Source organism: Silurus meridionalis, chromosome 28, assembly GCF_014805685.1.
Source record: "Silurus meridionalis isolate SWU-2019-XX chromosome 28, ASM1480568v1, whole genome shotgun sequence".
In the NCBI taxonomy this organism is placed as follows: Eukaryota; Metazoa; Chordata; class Actinopteri; order Siluriformes; family Siluridae; genus Silurus; species Silurus meridionalis.
This window is the reverse complement of record NC_060911.1, coordinates 11,128,712-11,153,711: the sequence shown is the minus strand read 5'-3', so window position 1 is coordinate 11,153,711 and position 25,000 is coordinate 11,128,712. Positions and strand designations below refer to the sequence as shown.

The following is a 25,000-nucleotide window of genomic DNA, read 5'->3' as shown; positions in this document are numbered from 1 at the left end:
GTGGCAAATGACAGACAGCTGTATCTTATTTAATTCTGTATTTATTTACTTGTTTATTATTCATTCACTTATTTATTCAATACTTATAATCGTATTTGCCAATGTGTGTCTGTCTATTTATCTATTTATTCAGAAAGTGGAGACAAACATAAAATAGAAAAAAGTTCAGCTTTTAGATTTCAGAACTACTAAATGCGACTGGTTCTCTGAAGCCACCTACCATTGAATTAACCTCAAATCACAGTTCATTTTGGCAACAAATAATACAATTATACCTCACCTAGCTACTCTCTGGTCTCAATGATCTGAAAAAATAATGTCCGCAATATAAATGCCATCTTTATAATATAGGCGGTAAAGGTTTTTGTGTTAATTGTTTTCAATTTGTCACCCTCAGGGTTAAAGGTGTAAGCAGGTCATTTGTGTGACAGATCCTGTTACAGTGTGCATCCACTGACCTGGACCAGAGGTATCTGCTTCTGTAAACGCAGAGTTCTTTTACTGTCAGCGCACTAATGGATTTGCGGGTCGGAAGGTTAGCAGTTTGATCAGCCGTCGTATTTGTGGTGGGTATGTGACAAGTGCTCGGTGTGGGGGCGTTTTTTTTTTTTGTGTGTGTTTTCGTTTTTTGCATGTTACCATTTTTCTTTACTTTTACAACCTGAGATCGCCTTTATGTTAGTTGGTCTTCGTATCTAAACATTCACTTGTTCATTTTAAGTACCACACTTCATTAGACAGGCGATAAAATTAGTTAAAAAATACTAATAATAATTAAGTCATGATGTATAAATGTTGTTGTCTACTTGCACTGTAGAAAAAAAACACAATGGAGACCTAAATCCTGTTGAAATTGATGCTTACTGAACCTTCTTCTTCTTTTGGCTGCTCCTATTAGGGTTCGCACAGCGGATCATCCTTCTCCATACTACTCTGCCCTCTACATCTGCCTCTTTCAAACTAACTACCTGCATGTCTTCCTTTACCACATCCATGAACCTCCTTATTGGTCTTCATTTTTTCCTCCTTCTTGATGGCTCCATCTTTAGCATTCTCCTACCGATATACCCCATGTCCCTCATCTGCACGTCCAAACCATCTCAATCGGGCCTCTCTCACGTTGTCCTCTAAACATTCTACATGGGGGCAACTTGTTTTTAATCCTGTCCATCGTCGTCACTCCCAACGAAAATCTCAGCATCTTCAGCTCTGCTACCTCCAGCTCCACCTCCTGTCTTTTACTCAATGTCACTGTCTCTAAACCATACAACATCACAGGTCTCACCACAGTCCTATAAACTTTCCCTTTCACTCCTGCAGATACTCTTCTATCACAAATCACTCCTGCTATCACTCTTCTCCACGAACTCCACCCTGCCTGCACTCTTTTCTTCACTTCTCTAACAAACTCTTCATTACTTTGCACTGTTGCACCTGAACACAATATCATCCGCAAACATCATAGTCCATGGAGACTCCTGTTTGACCTCATCCGTCATCCTGGCCATCACCAATGAAAACATGATAGGGCTCACAGGCGATCCTTGATGAAATCCAACCTGAACCTGAACCAGTCTGTCGTTCCTACTGCACACTTCACTGCTGTCACACTGTCCTCATACATGTCCTGCACCACCCTCACATATTTCTCTGCCACACGTGACTTCCTCATACAATACCACAACTCCTCTCTCTCCTCCCTGTCGTATGCTTTCTCTAAATCCACAAACACACAATCACTCTAATCAAACTAAAGAATCCTGCTAGAAATGTTTTGGAATCTGTATGCTTTATGACATCCTAATGGTCCCTACTACTGTCCAGTAGATACTAAAATGTGCTCTACAAATTGGCAAAAACTTTTGATTGATCTTTAGTCACTAGACATAACATGTCAAAAACAGGAGTCAAACAAATATAAGTAAAGGCTCTCAGAGACAATCAAAACCGGTACAATTTACTTTACACCCGTGAAACCTATTGCCAAATGGTTTTCATTATGATGTGCTTGTGGAAATCAGTCAATCAATCTTATCAAACCAAAGAACTCATTATAGAAAATTGTTTCAATCTGTATTGTGTCGTATGAGTAAGGACTGCAATCAAAATAAACGTGCATACATCTACTGTATGGGAAATTCATCAAAAACCTTCCCACCAATCAGATTCGAGCGTTCAGCAGACATGTGCCATAAAAGAACCTGCCTGGCAGTTAGAAAATATTATTTCCTGTAGCTATGGTGTTAAGTCTATGTGTGTGTGTGTGTGTGTGTGTGTGTGTGTGTGTGTGTGTGTGTGCGTGCGTGTGTGTGTGTGCGCATATGTGTGTCTGTGTGTGCGCATGTGTTGCAATATAGACATACGGATGTTGTCGGTGTTCTCCTGGATGGTGTCAGTCTTGAGCAGGTTGTCGGCGAGCATGAAGGCAGCCGTCTCCACTGTGTCCAGAAGCATGGTGGCACAGCGCAGCTGATCCATCACTGACAGCGCCTTCCACGCAGGCTGAGCGCGCCCACACAGCAGGTTATTCACCGTCTCCACCATCGCCTGGAGGAGGGAGAAAATCCACAATGAGACACCAAGATGAAACGAGAGGCTGCCTCGGTGCCCTAGAGACGAGTATAGAAGCAGTGACATATATAGACAGAGTTGCCACACACACACTCACACATACACACAGAGCTGTCAGAACAAATTTTATTATGTGCATACTATTTTTTTTTTTTTCAATATTTACATATTCAAACAAAAAATAATTGCATACTCCTTTCTGCATTCCACTAAAACTCTCACAAAAAAAAAACCTTGAGTTCAGCAAGTGATGTCAAATCCAGATGGCAGCAATAACGGTAGACAAAAAGGCCATTTCTTTTCTTTAAGAAGTATCTGATTTAACTCAAACAGCATAAAGACACATTTGCTTGTTGAAACTGTAACAGTGATTAATGAACATATATCGCTCATCACAGTTTGCTGTTCATTCATATATTTTTTGAATACACTGTACACAATGGTTTCATTTTGAGCTCAGCGTTCCCACATCTGAGCATGATTCACACAACTTTTTTGTAGCTTAATTGGCTTGCCCAAAGTTATACAGACCTATAAATCAAATTGATAATTAGATATGAAAAAGATAGACTGTGTCCTATATGGTAATTAAAAAGAGTCTCTTTTCCTTTGTTTAAATCTCAAATTGGAGGTTTATTAGGTACACTGTGCATTATACCACAGTTCCTGCTTTGGTGTCCTGCACAGATTGGTGATTTATCTGCCTGGAACACACCTAATGAATAGCTGAGATGAATCAGTTACCATTTGGCACGGCAAGCACCAAACTCTGCTAAACTCTGAACTAAAAGATGTTTAAAGCAGATTTTGAGAAAACGACACGGAAATATATGAATCAGCAGGGGCTGATTTCTTACTTGCACAGTCTTTATGGAATCAAAACTTTTACAATGTAACTTTTAATGCAATAATCAAAAATTTACAGTGAGAAAGAAAAAAATACTGTAACTGAAATAAAAAAATATATTTTCAAATAAATAGCATTTTTTTTTAGTTTTTGTTACCTAATAACAGTTTATAATGGTGTTGCCAGAGTTTATGACTACTCTTTTAAAGTTTCAAACCACTACTTCAGGGCTTTACTTATTGTTTAGTAAGATTTGGTTGGGCAGTCATGACTGGACTCCAGCACGTACAAGGTGGTATTAAAAAGTTTTAAGCTCTGTTTACAAGAAATTATTTTATTTATCTATGTTTACACAATATAAAAATATTCAAAATAGTCCCCTTGCACAGCAATGCAGCGCTCCCATCGTTCCTGCCTCTTATGGAATATGTCGTGGAAGGCTTCTTTTCAAAATGTGTCAAGCACCTTCTGCAATTCACAGTGAATCTCTGTAATGGTGTCAAAACAGCAACCTTTGAGCTTCATCTTCAGCTTCAGTGAGTAGGGTGGGTGCAGAAGTGAGTTCTTCTTCAAGAACTCGAGCTGCGTCAACAACACTTTGGGAACGCTTCCACGCTGTCCATGCTCTGAATCACGTGTGTAATTAGTCTAATGGAAAGCATGGCATCACCCGCAGGGTGACGTCACGACCAGGAGGCTACTGTATAAAAGGAGATGAAGTAAAACTGGCACCAGCTTCTCGAGGGAGCCGACTGCCCTCACATGTCTTTGCGGACGCTCCGCTCCCGTTAAGCACTCTTAGAGGAGGGTGTTCCCGCTCCTCATGGTTCTGGCCCCGCTTGCATTCGAGGACCTGGGGCTCGCAAATGGACCTGGCAGAGGGTCTGGAGATGGGCTTGTCCTTTTCTCCCTCCACACCTGCCTGATCCAGCGTTTGATCTAAAACTTTAGAAGCACGACTTTCAGCGGTTTCTTCCCTTTGGGGGAGAGTGCAAAATTCCGCTTCTTTTCCTCTGAGAGGGGAGGAGGGAAGGGGGGTGGAGTTCTTTTCAAGGAGCTGTTAGAGGCAGTGACCCGAGCTTGATATAAATTGGCCGGCCGATCAGCAGAAAGTTTGCCTTGACGATCGCTTTCTGCAACCCGCATCAGCGCCTCCATGCCAGAGTCTGCCCTTTTTTCCGGACCTGAACACAGCGGTCCAGGTATATTTGGCCCGCCTCTTCAGTCCTAGGGTCTCCCTTTACTCTAGTATATTTGGACTGAAAGAGGGTGGTTATGGGACGATGGCCCGGGTTGAAGAGATGCTGGCATAGCTATCTCTTCCTGGGTGCTGCATCATCTTTAAATACCCTGGCGCTACCCACCAAGCCCCTTTGAACTACCTCGGCAGGTCAAGCCGTAGGATGCTTGCACACCATGGCGGAGCTCTTGGTGCACCAGAGGTCAGTCTCGAAAGACTGATTCCTTAAGAGACTATATGGCAGCCTGGGAAGCACTGCCAGACGTGTCTCTGGTTATGGAACAGGAAGTAAGCACACCTCGTGAGCAAGGAGGCCATCGAGATGGGCTGAGGACTAGTTTGTCACAAAAAATCTAAGGGATGCATACTTTCATGTATTCATCCTTTGGTAATGGTCTTCCATCTGGTCTTCCATAAGATCCGCATCTTACAGCAATGCGGATGCGGCTTTGGTCCCTCTTAGACTTCAGGGTGTCCGCATTCTAAATTACATACTCAATCGGAGCAGTTGGCGATCCGGCATCGAGTTGTCATTCTAGCTCATATGAAGGAGTTGGGGTTAAGGCTGAACGCCAAAAAGAGTGTGCTTTCTCCATTACAGTATGGGTAGTATTGGATTCGACCATCACGCAGGTGCAGTTGTTTCCTGCTCGAATCTCGTTTATCTGAACGCCATCAAGAGAGTGAAAGAAGGCAAGTCACTTACTGTAAAGCAGTTCCAGAGACTGCTGGGACATTTCCTTCCAGATCCTCAGAGCCCGCCATGTGTTGGTCAGTTCGGACAACACCTCTGTGGTTTCTTATAACAATCACCATGGGGGTCTGCAATCTTGCTGGAATTTACTTCAGGCATGGCCAGTGTCTTCCTCTACCCTAAATCAGGGATTGTTCCCAAGGTACCCTTGGTCGTTCAACAACCTGTTATGCTCCAGGAATTCTTGTCTCCTCCTTTTCAGGCCCCAGACCAGGAGAAGCTTAACTGACTGTGCCCAGTGCAAGCACTCAGTTGACACTTGAGTGTGGAAGCCTCTAAGGCTTTGTCCTCTGGAGTTTCCAGATTATGTATGTGACCATGGTTCTTCGAGGGAACGAGACGCTGCGTCTATATAAGTGTCACAGTTATGATGTGCACATACATCATTAGTATCAAAATGCATACCAAGTACAACTCTTTTTATACTGACCATGACAAACAATGAATTATTTACTTTATCATCATATTTATAGACGAATTACCTTCAGAAGTGAAGACATATGTACACTGTGCAGACACTGCTCAAATTACAGATATCAACAGACAACAGAACATACATTTCTGTGAAGTTCTATGTTACAGTATTCGGAGGAACAAAATGAATTTGGCTTGGCATTACAAACCTCATATATTTAAAAATAAATCCAGTTGTCTATCTGGCTGTAAGTGTGTGGATAACAGTTTGCCCCCCAAATCTTTTTTATTTTGCAATCAATGAGATGTTGTAACACAATGCATTGCTCAACACTAATCGTTTTATAATGGATGGATTTTCGATTAAATCCTTTTTCCAATATCAATAATCACAAGCAGCTTTCAATGCTTGTAGTTTGTGTGTCATTGTGGCTTTCTGTTTTAAAGAACCCAATAGAATAGAAATTATATGATAGATCCATCATAGAAATTCAAATGGTTTCCACTACAAATCATCAGCTGTTATTCATTCAAACCATTACCAAAGGGTTTCCATTATTTGTGGTTGTGTACATCATGAAAACGTTATTGTCAGAACAAAGACATCATTACCAAACATTTTTGATTCTGATTACTTAATGGTGTCCTAATGGTTGCTACTGGTGTCCAGGAGATACCAACATATAGCCTTTCCAAAGATGCTCTTTTGTCTCCAATGGCATCCACTACCCATAACATATCATCAAATTAAGGCAAACAAATGACAAGTAGAGACTCACAGAGACCATTAAAATCAACACAATTAATATCCAATAAAGCATTTACCACATGGTTTCCATTCAATCATTCTGATCAAACCATTATTAGAATCTGGATGCTTAATAGTGTCAATCCTTCTAATCAAACCAAAAATGCTTAAGCTTCATGATATCCTAAGAAACCCAATTGCTGTCCAGTAGACACCAACAAATAACTTTGACAAATGTGCTCTAATGGTCTTTAATGGACTGAACAACATGCCTCCGATAGAAGGCAAACAAATGACCATTAAAAAACCCACAGCAACCATAAAAATTTTCCAGTATACAATACAATAGAAGTTACATTATAAATATTAAAACCATTACAAATTCTATAAGGGTTTCTGTTGCTTTTTTGCAGCCACAGCAGCAGTGGGGATGAAATGAAAGCATGGTGTAGAAAACAGCCCAAAGCACAAGCTAATCATTAAGGCGAAAATGCCGAATGGACAAGCTTTGCTAATTTGCTCATATAAAAGAAAGACACAATTCTCTGTAGACCTTGTCAGTAAAGCAGCTTGCACATTTTTTTTCTGTTTATATTATTGTGTTGCTGTTTTTTTTTTACATATACATACATTTTAGAGCCTCACCCTTAAACATATTCACATATTATACAAAAAGAGAAAAGGAAAAGAAAAAAAAAACATTTAGAAGTGTATCCGATAAGTGAAATTCGCTTTGACAGCCCGAGGAGACGGTGTCACCCATCTGGCGCCTGGACTTCACAATAAGGATGGATTTCCCATAATGCCCTGCCTCGCCATAAAGCACTTACATCTTCCTCGTCTGGCCAAGACATTAATATCTTTCTCACTTTTCTTCGCTCTCTCTTTGTCTGCCACCGCATACACATGCACACACACTCACACAGGCGCGCACACACGTACATACAAGCTCATACATGCTCACACACACAGCATGTGTCTATCTTTGTGCTAATATATAAATCTGTCAATGTAAAAGCTGCTTTATAGGAAATATGCAACACTGTGAAAATGAGGGTGAGGACAATCACACACACACACACACACACACACACACACACACACACACACACACACACACACACACTGCTATCGTCGTTATATATACTTCCACTGACTCGACTATTTTTGTAGCTAAATGCTGCCATACACCAAACTCAATTTTCCCCCTAATATTTTTTCTAGAAAAAAACAGACAAAGCACACACACACACACACACACACACACACACACACACACACACACACACACACACACACACATTTACAATGATATCAGGTCTAAACTGCATAATATACCTGAAACTAATAAATGGACATTAAGAGTAAAGTAGGTGGTGTCTCAATTGCGTTTAAATACACGAGACGATAATATGCCTGGGATATTAAAATCTCTAACCTTAATACACGAGTACACTGTAGAGCCTCCAGGTTATTAAAATGCCGCTATTACAATCAGGATGCTCCTGCATATCTTGCAAAAAAATAATAAGCAGATTTCCTTTTCTGCCACAAATTAGGAACAGCTATACACCTATACACTACTATTTTACGAAAAGATATACACCTGGAAAAAATCATGTTATGATTATGCACATACATGTGAAGAGCTTGAGGTAATGCTCACAACAAGCATTACCATGTGGGAAAAATGTGTTTGGCTGCTTTTTTAGAAATCACATGCAAAGCAAAAAAAAAATCGGACTTATTTGAGCTGACATGAAGGTTAGCATCAGGTCAAGCATCTCGGAACACTTAGGGATGACTTTGATTCAGCATTTCAGAACCCTAAACCTTAAAACACCTTCCAGCTCCTCTGTGTGTTTGCTTTTTTCATGCTAGGCTGCCTGTTTGTTAGCATGCCTACAGTGCATCATGCTGTTCTAGCAGTTGTGATACCTGGTCAATGACACATGAAGTGAAATCACACGCTTCAACAATTCTGGCAATTTGCAAACAAAAGCACAATCGTGAAGAAAAGAGTATCGTCCGACTGTAACCAAAGAGAAATCTTTTTTTTTTTATGCTGAAAACACATTTTCCTGTAAACATAAGGATTGAAATGGTTAATCGAAACCACAGGGCCAATTCCCATTAGAAAGTGGTTTAATTTCACAGGCAACAAAGCTAAGTAATGTGGGTATGAACTGGCACGATGCTGCTGAGATATGCTAATAGCACTAACTAGCCGAGTTGAGCACTTTCTATAAACCACTACTAAAAGCTTTTGCCATTATACTGTAACACAGAAATAAATGAAACAAAAAAAAGATCGAAATATGCGAATGTGATAAAGTGCAGTACTATTAGCTTAGCTCTAACACAAGATACTGTACAATGTCACTAAGAAAAATTTGCAGCATTATTCCTTTGTTCATACAAATATTTAAAAAAAATCTGATTAATTTCTAATCATTTCTATTATCATTTCACCACACAGCTTATATGCTTTGGATCATGACAAGATGCTTTCTTTCTTTACAATTTCCATTACCTTTGTTGAGGTACATCCTAGTTCCAAACAATTTAGATTTGTCACTCACCTTGGCATTTTCTTTGTGTGTTCAAATCTGCCCTTCTAATTCTTACTGCTGGTGAATTACTTGCATCACTATATTTCTGCTTTCAGAAACAGGTCTTCCTGCGGCTGTTCCATGCCTGTTCATTTCGGTGAAAAATAAGTGAAACAATTGCTGCCATTGTTCACTATTTCACCAGAGGTTTTGCAACTCTTCTATTTAAGCTCCTGCAGCCGTAAACACATAAGTGTGAAGGAAAGTCCACTGACGTATGAAACTGTTGTCTATCTATCTTTGCTAAAAAAATAAAAAAATAAAAAAGGTAACACGCTCTGGCTGGTTTATATATTTATTGGTGCCTCAGTGCTGTGCTCTTTTTCATATCCGACCATCTGTCTGTTGGAAGAAACTTTTTTTACTATGCATATTAATAAACGTGATTATTTTGTGCAGGATACAGTAGTTTGCAGTCTCTTTACTTCATTGAACAAAGAATGAAGACACTTAATGAGACTACAGCTGAACTACCTACTGTACTAAATACAATAGGAGAAGACGCTTTCAGGTACTGGAGCTTACTGTATCTTATCTATTTATGTTATTCATATAATCCAAAAACACATTTTCTTAGATTAAGTGTTAAGATTACAAAAAATATCAGAGCGTAATATATTCATTTTCTTACTAAAACCATTTAAGAAGACATTTAATCTATTCTTCCTTCCCTGAATCTTTTACTCTTTGTATATAAGCTCCTTCTCATTCTTTCTTCAGAAGAAAGATAGAGGGATGTTTTATCGTTTGTCTGGTTGATGCAGGCTAATGTGCCTATTGGCTGAATCATTCTGCCCCAGTTACAGTAGCATTGTGTGTGTGTGTGTGTGTGTGTGTGTGTGTGTGTGTGTGTGTGTGTGTGTGTGTGTGTGTGTGCTTCATTTCAGACCACAAAAGCAACAAAGGTAAGAAACTGGGATGCAAAAGTATAATGTTTGTTAATAAACGCTTAATGTTTAGTGATGTTGTGTGTGTGTGTGTGTGTGTGTGTGTGTGTGTGTGTGTGTGTGTGTGTGTGTGTGTGTGTGTGTGTGTGAAAGATAGAGAAAGAGAGGGGAGAACTACAATACAACTAAAGATAACAGTAAGGCATTTTCCCTCAAAACACAATTCATGTTACAGTCACACTCCCCTTTATCTGCAGCTTGCAAAGACAGACAGATACACAATTGTGCATGCGCACACAGATACACACACACACACACACACACACACACACACACACACACACACACACACACACACACACACAGGGTCGCTAAATGGAGCAGAACTGAAATTCTTTGAAGCTGTGAAGCTAATACAGCGTAAAGACTGCATCAGGCCACAATACCTCTCTCTCTCTCTCTCTCTCTCTCTCTCTCTCTCTCTCACACACACACACACACACACACACACACACACACACACACACACACACTGCAAATAACAGTGACCACTGAGAATTTTAGTATGTGAGAAAAGCTCAAACTGCTGGATTTCTGGAATGTTCTCAATGTATTACGTAAAGAATAAAATTTGGTGCTGTGGCGTGATGCGACTCTGACTGTAGTCCGAGTCGCAGGTTTTTATCAATGCACTTGTTCTAATACATACCGGTTTCAGTAGTAATTTATGTAGTAACTAATTTAAAAATGTGCATGACGGTCAGTCTAATCAATTTAGTGAATAAAAAAATTATCTTAATTAAGTAAGATATGCACCCTAACCCCACTTACAAGCAAAACCAAACACTTACCCCAACTCCACCTACAAGCAAAACCATCCACCCACCCTAACCCCACCCACAAGCAAAACCATCCACCCACCCTAACCCAACCTACAAGCAAAACCATCCACCCACCTAACCCCACCTACAAGCAAAACCATCCACCCACCCTAACCCAACCTACAAGCAAAACCATCCACCCACCCTAACCCAACCTACAAGCAAAACCATCCACCCACCCTAACCCAACCTACAAGCAAAACCATCCACCCACCCTAACCCAACCTACAAGCAAAACCATCCACCCACCCTAACCCAACCTACAAGCAAAACCATCCACTCACCCTAACCCAACCTACAAGCAAAACCATCCACTTACCCTAACCCCACCTACCACCATAACCATCCACCCACCCTAACCCAACCTACAAGCAAAACCATCCACTCACCCTAACCCCACCCACAAGCAAAACCATCCACTCACTCTAACCCCACCTACCACCATAACCATCCACCCACCCTGACACCACCTACCACCAAAACCATCCACCAACCCGAACTCCACCTACCACCATAACCATCAACCCAACCTAACCCCACCTACCACCATAACCATCCACCCACCCTAACCCCACCTACCACCAAAACCATCCACCCACCCTAACCCAACCTACAAGCAAAACCATCCACTCACCCTAACCCAACTTACAAGCAAAACCATCCACCCTCTAACCCCACCTACCACCATAACCATCCACCCACCCTAACCCCACCTACCACCAAAACCATCCACCCACCCTAACCCAACCTACAAGCAAAACCATCCACTCACCCTAACCCCACCTACCACCATAACCATCCACCCACCCTAACCCCACCTATAAGCAAAACCATCCACCCACCCTAACCCCACCTACCACTATACCCATACACCCACCCTAACCTCACCTACCACCATAACCATGCACCCACCCAAACTCCCCATACCACCATAACCATAACCTCTCCTATCACCATAATCATCCAACCACATACCATCCACCCACTCTAACCCCACCTACCACCATAACTATTCACCCAAGTAAAATCTACCCACCCTAAACACACCTACCACCATAACCATCCACCCACATAACACCATAACCATGCACCCACATACCACTTTAACCCCACCTACCACCATAACCATCCACCCACAAACCATCTATTCACCCTAACCCCACCTACCACCATAACCATCCATATACCATGCACCCATCCTAACCACACCTACCATTATAACCATCCACCGGATAAAACCCACCTACCACTATAACCATCGATATACCATCCACCCATCCTAACCACACCTACCATTATAACCATCCACCCGGATACCATCCACCCACTCTTACCCACCTACCACCATAACCATCCACCCACAAACCACCCACTTACCCTACATCCACCTACCACCATAACCATCCATATACCATGCACCCATCCTAACCACACCTACCATTATAACCATCCACCCGGATAAAACCCACCTACCACTATAACCATCGATATACCATCCACCCATCCTAACCACACCTACCAATTATAACCGTCCACCCGGATACCATCCACCCACTCTGTTTATTTTTCTTATATATTTTGTTTAGTTCCTATTTCTCTTGCTCTGTAGTTGGATGCTGTTTTGCCAATACAAAATATTGTTTTATGCCAAAGCACACACTGAATTAAACTGAAATGAACTTTGGTAACTGGCTGGTTGGAGTGAACAGGAAAAATGGATATTATGGATAATATGAGTATGATCAATATACACACATTTATAAAACTACTCTAACTAACTATTCAAGGTATTGATTTGATCCATGTGCAGGTCACATCAGTTATTTTTTCAGTAGAAAGCCCTGAGATTGCTCCTCGAGAGAAAGTATAAATATAGTGACCTTTATCTGTCTATTGATGTATCCTTTGAACTTAAGCAGCAGATTCGATACGCTTAGTGTTTTAATCAGTCAATCAGTAAAACATAAAGATTTCTGTATGCTGTATGAGCTACCCCCCACCCCCACCCCAGCCCCCACCCCACACTCACACACACACACACATATTGCCTTGCTTACAAATGCCCTCTTCCATTTATTTTTCTTTATCTTCTCCAGTCATGGCTTACTGTCATGCTGCTTTTGCTTACTTTTGTTTTGTTTTGTATACACACACGCACACACACACACACACACACACACACACACACACACACACACACACACACACACACACACACACACAAGCAATCAGAAATGGACAGATGCAAGACATACCTGAATAAAGAATCGGCAGGATCGTTCTCTCTTTTGGAGCTACAAACAACAAAAATTATACAAATTAATAACAGTGCATAAACATGGTCTTACACAGAAAACACACACACTCACTCACTCACTCACACACACACACACACACACACACACACACACACACACACACACACACACACACACACACAGACAGAAACACTAATATGATACTGTCAAAAGAATTAAGTACAATAATCAGTAAGTAATACATAATACAGCTCACTACTACACAACACTTACTATACCTACAGCTCACTACTACACAACACTTACTATACCTACAGCTCACTGCTACACAACACTTACTATACCTACAGCTCACCACTAAACAACACTTACTATACCTACAGCTCACTACTACACTACACTTACTATACCTACAGCTCGCTACTACACTACACTTACTATACCTACAGCTCACTACTATACAACACTCACTGTAACTACAGCTCACTACTACACAACACTTACTGTACCCATTGCTCACTACTATAACAACCCTCACTGTACCTACATCTCACTACTACGCAACACTTACTATACCCACAGCTCACCCCACGCAACACTTACTATACCCACAGCTCACGACTACACTACACTTACTATACCACAGCTCACTACTATACAACACTCACTGTACTTACATCTCACTACTACACACAACACTTACTATACCACAGCTCACTACCCACAGCTCACTACCACACAACACCAACTATACCCACAGCTCACTGCCACACAACACTAACTATACCCACAGCTCACCACTACACCACACTTACTATACCCACAGCTCACTACCACACAACACTTACTATACCCACAGCTCACTACCCACAGCTCACTACACTACACTTACTATACCCACAGCTCACCACTACACAACACACTATACCCACAGCTCACTACCCACAGCTCACTACCACACAACACTTACTATACCCACAGCTCACCACTACACAACACACTATACCCACAGCTCACTACTACACAACACCACTATACCCACAGCTCACTACTACACAACACTTACTATACCCACAGCTCACTACTACACAACACTTACTGTACCCACAGCTCACTACACACAACACTTACTACAGCTCACCACTACACCACACTTACTGTACCCACAGCTCACTACCACACAACACTTACTGTATCTACAGCTCACTACCACACAACACTTACTATACCTGCAGCTCACTACTACACCACACTTACTGTACCCACAGCTCACTACTACACAACACTTACTATACCCACAGCTCACTGCCACACAACACCAACTATACCCACTGCTCACCACTAAACAACACTTACTATACCCACAGCTCACTACTACACAACACTTACTATACCCACAGCTCACTACTACACAACACCTACTATACCCACTGCTCACCACTAAACAACACTTACTATACCTACAGCTCACTACCACACAACACTTACTATACCCACAGCTCACTACTACACCACACTTACTATACCCACAGCTCACTCACTACACAACACCACTGTAACCACAGCTCACTACTACACAACACTTACTGCACCCATAGCTCACTACCATAACAACCCTCACTGTACCCACAGCTCACCACTACACAACACTTACTATACCCACAGCTCACTACTACACCACTCTTACTATACCCACAGCTCACTACTACACAACACTAACTATACCCACTGCTCACCACCAAACAACACTTACTACCCACAGCTCACTACTACACAACACTTACTATACCCACAGCTCACTGCTACACAACACTTACTATACCCACAGCTCACTACTACACACCACTTACTACACCCACAGCTCACTACTCACACAACACTTACTATACCTACAGCTCACTACTACACAACACTTACTATACCACAGCTCACTGCACACAACACTTACTATACCTACAGCTCACTGCTACACAACACTTACTATACCTACAGCTCACTACTACACAACACTTACTATACCTACAGCTCACTTCTACACAACACTTACTATACCCACAGCTCACTACTACACCACACTTACTATACCCACAGCTCACTACTATACAACACTCACTGTAACTACAGCTCACTACTACACAACACTTACTGTACCCATAGCTCACTACTATAACAACAATCACTGTACCTACATCTCACTACTACACAACACTTACTATACCCACAGCTCACTACCCACAGCTCACTGCTGCACAACACTTACTATACCACAGCTCACTACCACAACACTTACTATACCCACAGCTCACTGCCACACAACACTTACTATACCCACAGCTCACTACTACACACACTTACTATACCCACAGCTCACTACTACACAACACTTACTATACCCACAGCTCACTGCCACACAACACTTACTATACCCACAGCTCACCACTACACCACACACTTACTATACCCACTGCTCACCACTAAACAACACTTACTATACCCACAGCTCACTACCACACAACACTTACTATACCCACAGCTCACTACTACACAACACTTACTACACCAACAGCTCACTACTACACACCACTTACTACACCCACAGCTCACTACTACACCACACTTACTATACCCACAGCTCACTACCACACAACACTTACTATACCCACAGCTCACTACTACACAACACCACTATACCCACAGCTCACTGCCACACAACACTTACTATACCCACAGCTCACTCACTACACCACACTTACTATACCCACAGCTCACTACCACACAACACTTACTGTATCTACAGCTCACTACTACACAACACTTACTGTATCTACAGCTCACCACTACACAACACTTACTATACCCACAGCTCACTACTACACAACACTTACTATACCCACAGCTCACCACCCACAGCTCACTACCACACAACACTAACTATACCTACAGCTCACTGCTACACAACACTTACTACCCACAGCTCACCACTACACACACTTACTATACCCACAGCTCACTACCACACAACACCTACTATACCCACAGCTCACCACACACAACACTTACTATACCCACAGCTCACCACTACACAACACCTTACTATACCCAGCTCACTGCTACAACACTTACTACACCAACAGCTCACTACTACACACACTTACTATGCCCACAGCTCACTACTATAACAACAATCACTGCACCCACAGCTCACTACACACAACACTTACTATACCCACAGCTCACTACCCACAGCTCACTACCACAACACTTACTGTACCCACAGCTCACCACTACACAACACTTACTGTACCCACAGCTCACTACTACACAGCACTTACTATACCTACAGCTCACTCACTACACACAACACTTACTATACCCACAGCCCACTGCCACACAACACCAACTATACCCACTGCTCACCACCAAACAACACTTACTATACCCACAGCTCACCACCACACAACACACTATACCTACAGCTCACTACCCACAGCTCACCACTACACAACACACTATACCTACAGCTCACCACCCACAGCTCACCACTAAACAACACTTACTACACCACAGCTCACTACACACAACACTTACTATACCACAGCTCACTACTACACAACACTTACTATACCCACAGCTCACTACACACACACTTACTATACCCACAGCTCACTACTATACAACACTCACTGTAACTACAGCTCACTACTACACAACACTTACTGTACCCATAGCTCACTACCATAACAACCCTCACTGAACCTACAGCTCACTGCTGCACAACACTAACTATACCTGCTGCTCACCACTAAACAACACTTACTATACCTGCAGCTCACTACTACACAACACTAACTATACCTACTGCTCACCACTAAACAACACTTACTATACCTACAGCTCACTACTACACAACACTTACTATACCTACAGCTCACTGCTACACAACACTTACTATACCTACAGCTCACTACTACACTACACTTACTATACCTACAGCTCACTACTACACAACACTTACTATACCTACAGCTCACTGCTACACAACACTTACTATACCTACAGCTCACTGCTACACAACACTTACTATACCCACAGCTCACTGCTACACACACTTACTATACCCACAGCTCACTGCTACACAACACTTACTATACCTACAGCTCACTTCTACACAACACTTACTATACCTACAGCTCACTACTACACTACACTTACTATACCTACAGCTCACTACTATACAACACTCACTGTAACTACAGCTCACTACTACACAACACTTACTGTACCCATAGCTCACTACTATAACAACAATCACTGCACCCACAGCTCACCACTACAACACTTACTATACCTACAGCTCACTACTACACTACTCTTACTATACCTACAGCTCACTACTACACAACACTTACTATACCTACAGCTCACTGCTACACAACACTTACTATACCTACAGCTCACTACTACACTACACTTACTATACCTACAGCTCACTACTACACAACACTTACTATACCTACAGCTCACTGCTACACAACACTTACTATACCTACAGCTCACTACTACACTACACTTACTATACCTACTGCTCACCACTAAACAACACTTACTATACCTACAGCTCACTACTACACAACACTTACTATACCTACAGCTCACTACTACACAACACTTACTACACCAACAGCTCACTACTACACACCACTTACTACACCTACAGCTCACTACCACACTACACTTACTATACCCACAGCCCACCACCACACAACACTCACTATACCCACAGCCCACCACTACACAACACTTACTATACCCACAGCCCACTGCCACACAACACTTACTATACCCACAGCTCACCACCACACCACACTTACTATACCCACAGCTCACTACTACACAACACCCACTGCACCCACAGCTCACTACCCACAGCTCACTACTACACACACACTTACTGTACCCACAGCTCACCACTACACAACACCACTATACCCACAGCTCACTACTACACAACACTACTATACCCACAGCTCACTACCCACAGCTCACTACCACACAACACTAACTATACCCACAGCTCACTGCCACACAACACCAACTATACCCACAGCTCACCACCACACCACACCTACTATACCCACAGCTCACCACCACACCACACCTACTATACCCACAGCTCACTACACAACACTTACTATACCCACAGCCCACTCACTACACAACACTTACTGCACCCACAGCTCACTACTACACAACACTTACTATACCCACAGCTCACTCACTACACAACACTTACCATACCCACAGCTCACTACCACACAACACTTACTATACCTACAGCTCACTACTACACAACACTTACTATACCCACAGCTCACTCACTACACAACACTTACTGTACCCACAGCTCACTCACTACACAACACTTACTATACCCACAGCTCACTCACACAACACTTACTACAGCTCACTACCACACAACACTCACTGTACCCACAGCTCACTCACACACAACACTTACTGTATCTACAGCTCACTACTACACAGCACTTACTATACCTGCAGCTCACTACTACACAACACTTACTATACCCACAGCTCACTGCCACACAACACTAACTATACCCACTGCTCACCACTAAACAACACTTACTATACCCACAGCTCACTACACAACACTTACTATACCCACAGCTCACCACTACACAACACCACTATACCCACTGCTCACCACTAAACAACACTTACTATACCCACAGCTCACCACTACACACAACACTTACTATACCCACAGCTCACTACTACACAACACTTACTATACCCACAGCTCACTACCACACTACACTTACTATACCCACAGCTCACTACTATACAACACTCACTGTAACCACAGCTCACTACCCACAGCTCACTGCTACACAACACTTACTGTACCCACAGCTCACTACCACACAACACTCACTATACCCACAGCTCACCACACAACACTTACTACACCAACAGCTCACTACTACACAACACTCACTGTAACTACAGCTCACTACTACACTACACTTACTATACCTACAGCTCACTACTACACAACACTAACTATACCTACTGCTCACCACTAAACAACACTTACTATACCCACAGCTCACTACACACAACACTTACTATACCCACAGCTCACTGCTACACAACACTTACTATACCCACAGCTCACTACTACACAACACTTACTGTACCCACAGCTCACTGCTACACAACACTTACTGTATCTACAGCTCACTACCACACAACACTTACTATACCCACAGCTCACCACCACACAACACTTACTATACCCACAGCTCACACTACACAACACCCCACTGTACCCACAGCTCACTACTACACAACACTTACTACAGCTCACTACTACACACACACTTACTGTACCTACAGCTCACTACACACACAACACTTACTGTATATACAGCTCACTACTACACAACACCCCACTGTATCTACAGCTCACTACTACACAACACTTACTATACCCACAGCTCACTCACTACACAACACTTACTATACCCACAGCTCACTACACACCACTTACTATACCACAGCTCACTACTACACAACACACTATACCCACAGCTCACTGCTGCACAACACTTACTGTATCTACAGCTCACTACTACACACACTTACTATACCCACAGCTCACTACCACACAACACCTACTATACCCACAGCTCACCACCCACAGCTCACCACTACACAACACCAACTATACCCACAGCCCACTGCTACACAACACCAACTATACCTACAGCTCACCACTACACCACACTTACTATACCCACAGCTCACTACTACACAACACTTACTATACCTACAGCTCACCACTACACACAACACTACTATACCCACAGCCCACTACTACACAACACCTACTATACCCACAGCTCACTACTACACAACACTTACTACACCCACAGCTCACTACTACACAACACTACTATACCTACAGCTCACTACCACACAACACTTACTATACCCACAGCTCACACACAACACTTACTATACCCACAGCTCACTCACACAACACTTACTACACCAACAGCTCACTACTACACACCACTTACTACACCAACAGCTCACTACCCACAGCTCACTGCTACACAACACCCCACTGTACCCACAGCTCACTCACTACACAACACTTACTGTATCTACAGCTCACTACTACACAGCACTTACTATACCTGCAGCTCACTGCTACACCACACTTACTATACCCACAGCTCACCACCACACAACACTTACTATACCTACAGCTCACTGCTACACAACACTAACTATACCCACTGCTCACCACTAAACAACACTTACTATACCTACAGCTCACTACTACACAACACTTACTATACCTACAGCTCACTACTACACAACACCTACTATACCTACTGCTCACCACTAAACAACACTTACTATACCTACAGCTCACCACTACACAACACTTACTATACCCACAGCTCACTACTACACAACACTCACTATACCCACAGCTCACTACACTACACTTACTATACCCACAGCTCACTACTATACAACACCCACTGTAACCACAGCTCACTACTACACAACACTTACTGTACCCATAGCTCACTACCATAACAACCCTCACTGTACCCACATCTCACTACCACACAACACTTACTATACCCACAGCTCACTACACTACACAACACTCACTATACCCACAGCTCACTACCACACAACACTAACTATACCTACTGCTCACCACTAAACAACACTTACTATACCCACAGCTCACTACCCACAGCTCACTACACACAACACTTACTATACCCACAGCTCACTACACACACAACACTTACTATACCCACAGCTCACTACCACACCACACTTACTATACCCACAGCTCACTACTACACAACACCACTATACCCACAGCTCACTACTACACAACACTTACTATACCCACAGCTCACTGCTACACAACACTTACTATACCTACAGCTCACTGCCACAACACTTACTATACCTACAGCTCACTACCACACAACACTTACTATACCCACAGCTCACTTCTACACAACACTTACTATACCCACAGCTCACTGCTCACTACTACACTACACTTACTATACCTACACAGCTCACTACTATACAACACTCACTGTAACCACAGCTCACTGCACAACACTTACTGCACCCATAGCTCACTACTATAACAACAATCACTGTACCCACATCTCACTACTACACCACTCTTACTATACCCACAGCTCACTACTATACCCACAGCTCACTCACTACACCACACTTACTATACCTGCAGCTCACTGCTACACAACACTTACTATACCCACAGCTCACTACTACACAACACCACTATACCCACAGCTCACTGCTACACAACACTACTATACCCACAGCTCACTGCTACACACAACACTTACTATACCCACAGCTCACTACTACACCACACTTACTATACCCACTGCTCACCACTAAACAACACTTACTATACCCACAGCTCACTACTACACAACACTTACTATACCCACAGCTCACTACACAACACTTACTACACCAACAGCTCACTACTACACACCACTTACTACACCCACAGCTCACTACTACACTACACTTACTATACCTACTGCTCACTACTACACACAACACTTACTATACCACAGCTCACTACTACACAACACTTACTATACCCACAGCTCACTGCACACAACACTTACTATACCCACAGCTCACTACTACACCACACTTACTATGCCTACAGCTCACTACTACACAACACACTGTATCTACAGCTCACTACTGCACACAACACTTACTGTATCTACAGCTCACTACTACACAACACTTACTATACCCACAGCTCACTACCACACAACACTTACTATACCCACAGCTCACTACTACACAACACTTACTGTACCCACAGCTCACTGCTACACACAACACTCACTGTATCTACAGCTCACTACTACACAACACTTACTATACCTACAGCTCACTACTACACAACACTTACTATACCTACAGCTCACTACTACACAACACTTACTGTACCTACAGCTCACTACTACACAACACTTACTACAGCTCACTACTACACTACACTTACTGTACCTACAGCTCACTACTACACAACACTTACTGTATATACAGCTCACTACTACACACAACACTCACTGTATCTACAGCTCACTACTACACAACACTTACTATACCTACAGCTCACTACTACACAACACTTACTATACCTACAGCTCACTACTACACTACACTTACTATACCTACAGCTCACTACTACATAACACTTACTGTATCTACAGCTCACTACTACACAACACTTACTGTATCTACAGCTCACTACTACACAACACTTACTATACCTACAGCTCACTACTACACAACACTTACTATACCTACAGCTCACCACAGCTAGCTAGAAGATAGATAGATAGATAGATAGATAGATAGATAGATAGATAGATAGATAGATAGATAGATAGATAGATAGATAGATAGATAGATAGATAGATAGATAGATGGTTCTGGAATCTTTTTATATCTTCATAACTCATTTAACTTCTGTGTCACTCTGAGGTGAATAAAAGAAGAAAAACAAGATGTGTGTGTGTGTGTGTGTGTGTGTGTGTGAGAGAGAGAGAGAGAGAGAGAGAGAGAGAGAGAGAGAGAGAGAGAGAGAGAGAGAGAGAGAAATTGTGTGTGTGTGTGTGTGTGTGTGTGTGTGTTTGTGTGTGAGTGTGTGTGTGTGTGGTTGTGCGTGTGTGTTATATAACAGCACTTTAGTAGGGGAGAGGTTTTAACAGAAACCTTTTTCCAATCAAGGCACTCTTCTCCTTCTTCTTCTTCTTTCAGCTTCTCCCATTAGGGGTCGCCACAGCGGATCATCCGTCTCCATACCCCCCTGTACATCTGCCTCGTTCACACCAACTACCTGCATGTCTTTCCTCACCACATCCATACACCTCCTCCTTGGCCTTCCTATTTTCCTCCTTCCTGGTGGCTCCATCCTCAGCATTCTCCTACCGATATACCCTATGTCCCTCATCTGTCTCTCAATCGCGCCTCTCTCACTTTGTCTCCAAAACGTGCTACATGTGCTGTTCCTCTAATGAACTCATTCCTAATCCTGTCCATCCTCATCACTCCCAATGAAAATCTTAACATCTTTAGCTCTGCTACCTCCAGCTCCACCTTCTGTCTTTTACTCAATGCCACTGTCTCTGAGCCATACAACAAATCACTCCTGCTATCACTCTTCTCCTCCCACTCCACCCTGCCTGCATTTTTTTTTTTTCACCTCTCTAACACACTCTCGATTACTTCGCACTGTTCACCCTGGTACTTAAATTCATCCACCTCCTCCACCTCTTCTCCCTGCAACCACTCCACCGCCCTCCCTCTCATTCACACACATGTACTCTGTCTTACTCCTACTGAGTTTCATTCAACTTCTCTCCAGCATGTACCTCCACCTCTCCGCTCTTCTCAACCTGCTCCCTACTCTCACCACAAATCACAATATCATCTGCAAACATCATAGTCCACAGAGACTCCTGTCTGACCTCGTCCGTCAACCTGTCCATTACCACTGCAAACAGTAGAGGACTCAGAGCTGATCCTTGATGCAATCCAACCTCCACCTTTAACCAGTTTGTCGTTCCTACTGCACACTTCACTGCTGTCACACTGTCCTCATACAGGTCCTGCACCACCCTCACATACTTCTCTGCCACACCAGACTTCCTCATACAATACCACAACTACTCTCTTGGCACCCTGTCGTTCGCTTTCTATAAATCCACAAACACACAATGCAACTCCTTCTGACCTTCTCTATACTTCTCTATCAACATTCTCAAAGCAAATAAGGCATCTGTGGGGCTCTTCCTCGGCATGAAACCATACTGTTGCTCACAGATGGTCATCTCTTCTCGCAGCCTGGCTTCCACTACTCTTTTCTATAACTTCATGGTGTGACTGATCAACTTAATTCCCCTGTAGTTACTGCAGGTCTGCACATCTCCCTTATTCTTAAAGATCAGTACCAGCACACTCCTTCTCTATTCTTCAGTCATCCTTTCACCTTTCAATATCTTTTTGACCAACCTGGTTAAAAACTCCACTGCCATCTCTCCTAAACATCTCCATGCTTTTACTGGTATGTCATCTGGTTCAACTGACTTTCCACTCTTCATCCTCTTAATCGCTGCTCTCACTTTCTCCTTACTAATCCTATTCACTTCCTAAATAGTCAACACATTTCTATCTCCATAATTTATTGCTCTAACTTGTAGCACATCCTTCCCAGCTCGGTCTGTGTAAACACTGCTAACATATAATAGCATTGTAATAAGGCGAGTATGACACATTGCACGCGTTCCTGTGCTGCTGCTGTTATAAACCGTAGCAGAATAAAAACATCACATTGTAGAAAAGTGTGTGTGGTGCAAGAGTGTGAATGACAGTGTGTTTGTTTGTGTGTTTATGTGTGTATGTGTGTGTGTACCTTGTTAAGGCTGCGTGCTGCTGTGTCTTTCCCTCCAGGAGTGAGGTTCCTCAGCTGCACATCTAACAGTTCCACCAGCTGGGCCATTGCTCTGACGGTGGATGGGACGTCTCCGGGACGCAACACCGCCGTCTTTGTCTGCTCGGCTAACTCGCGTGCGACGATTGCAGCCGTCTCTCCTGACCTCATCTACAAACGGACACATCATTGATGCTGAAACAGGTCTAAGTATTTCCT

The 25,000-nt window shown here is 42.7% G+C and overlaps 1 protein-coding gene across 1 annotated transcript in view; it reads right to left on the bottom strand.

The window, feature by feature from the left end:
• Positions 1 to 25,000, bottom strand: part of adgrl3.1 (adhesion G protein-coupled receptor L3.1) — a 205,987-nt gene that overhangs the window by 44,904 nt on the left and 136,083 nt on the right. The window contains 3 exon segments of the mRNA XM_046842822.1: positions 2,364 to 2,547; positions 13,210 to 13,248; positions 24,764 to 24,952. Coding sequence (XP_046698778.1) covers positions 2,364 to 2,547; positions 13,210 to 13,248; positions 24,764 to 24,952 — 412 coding nt within the window.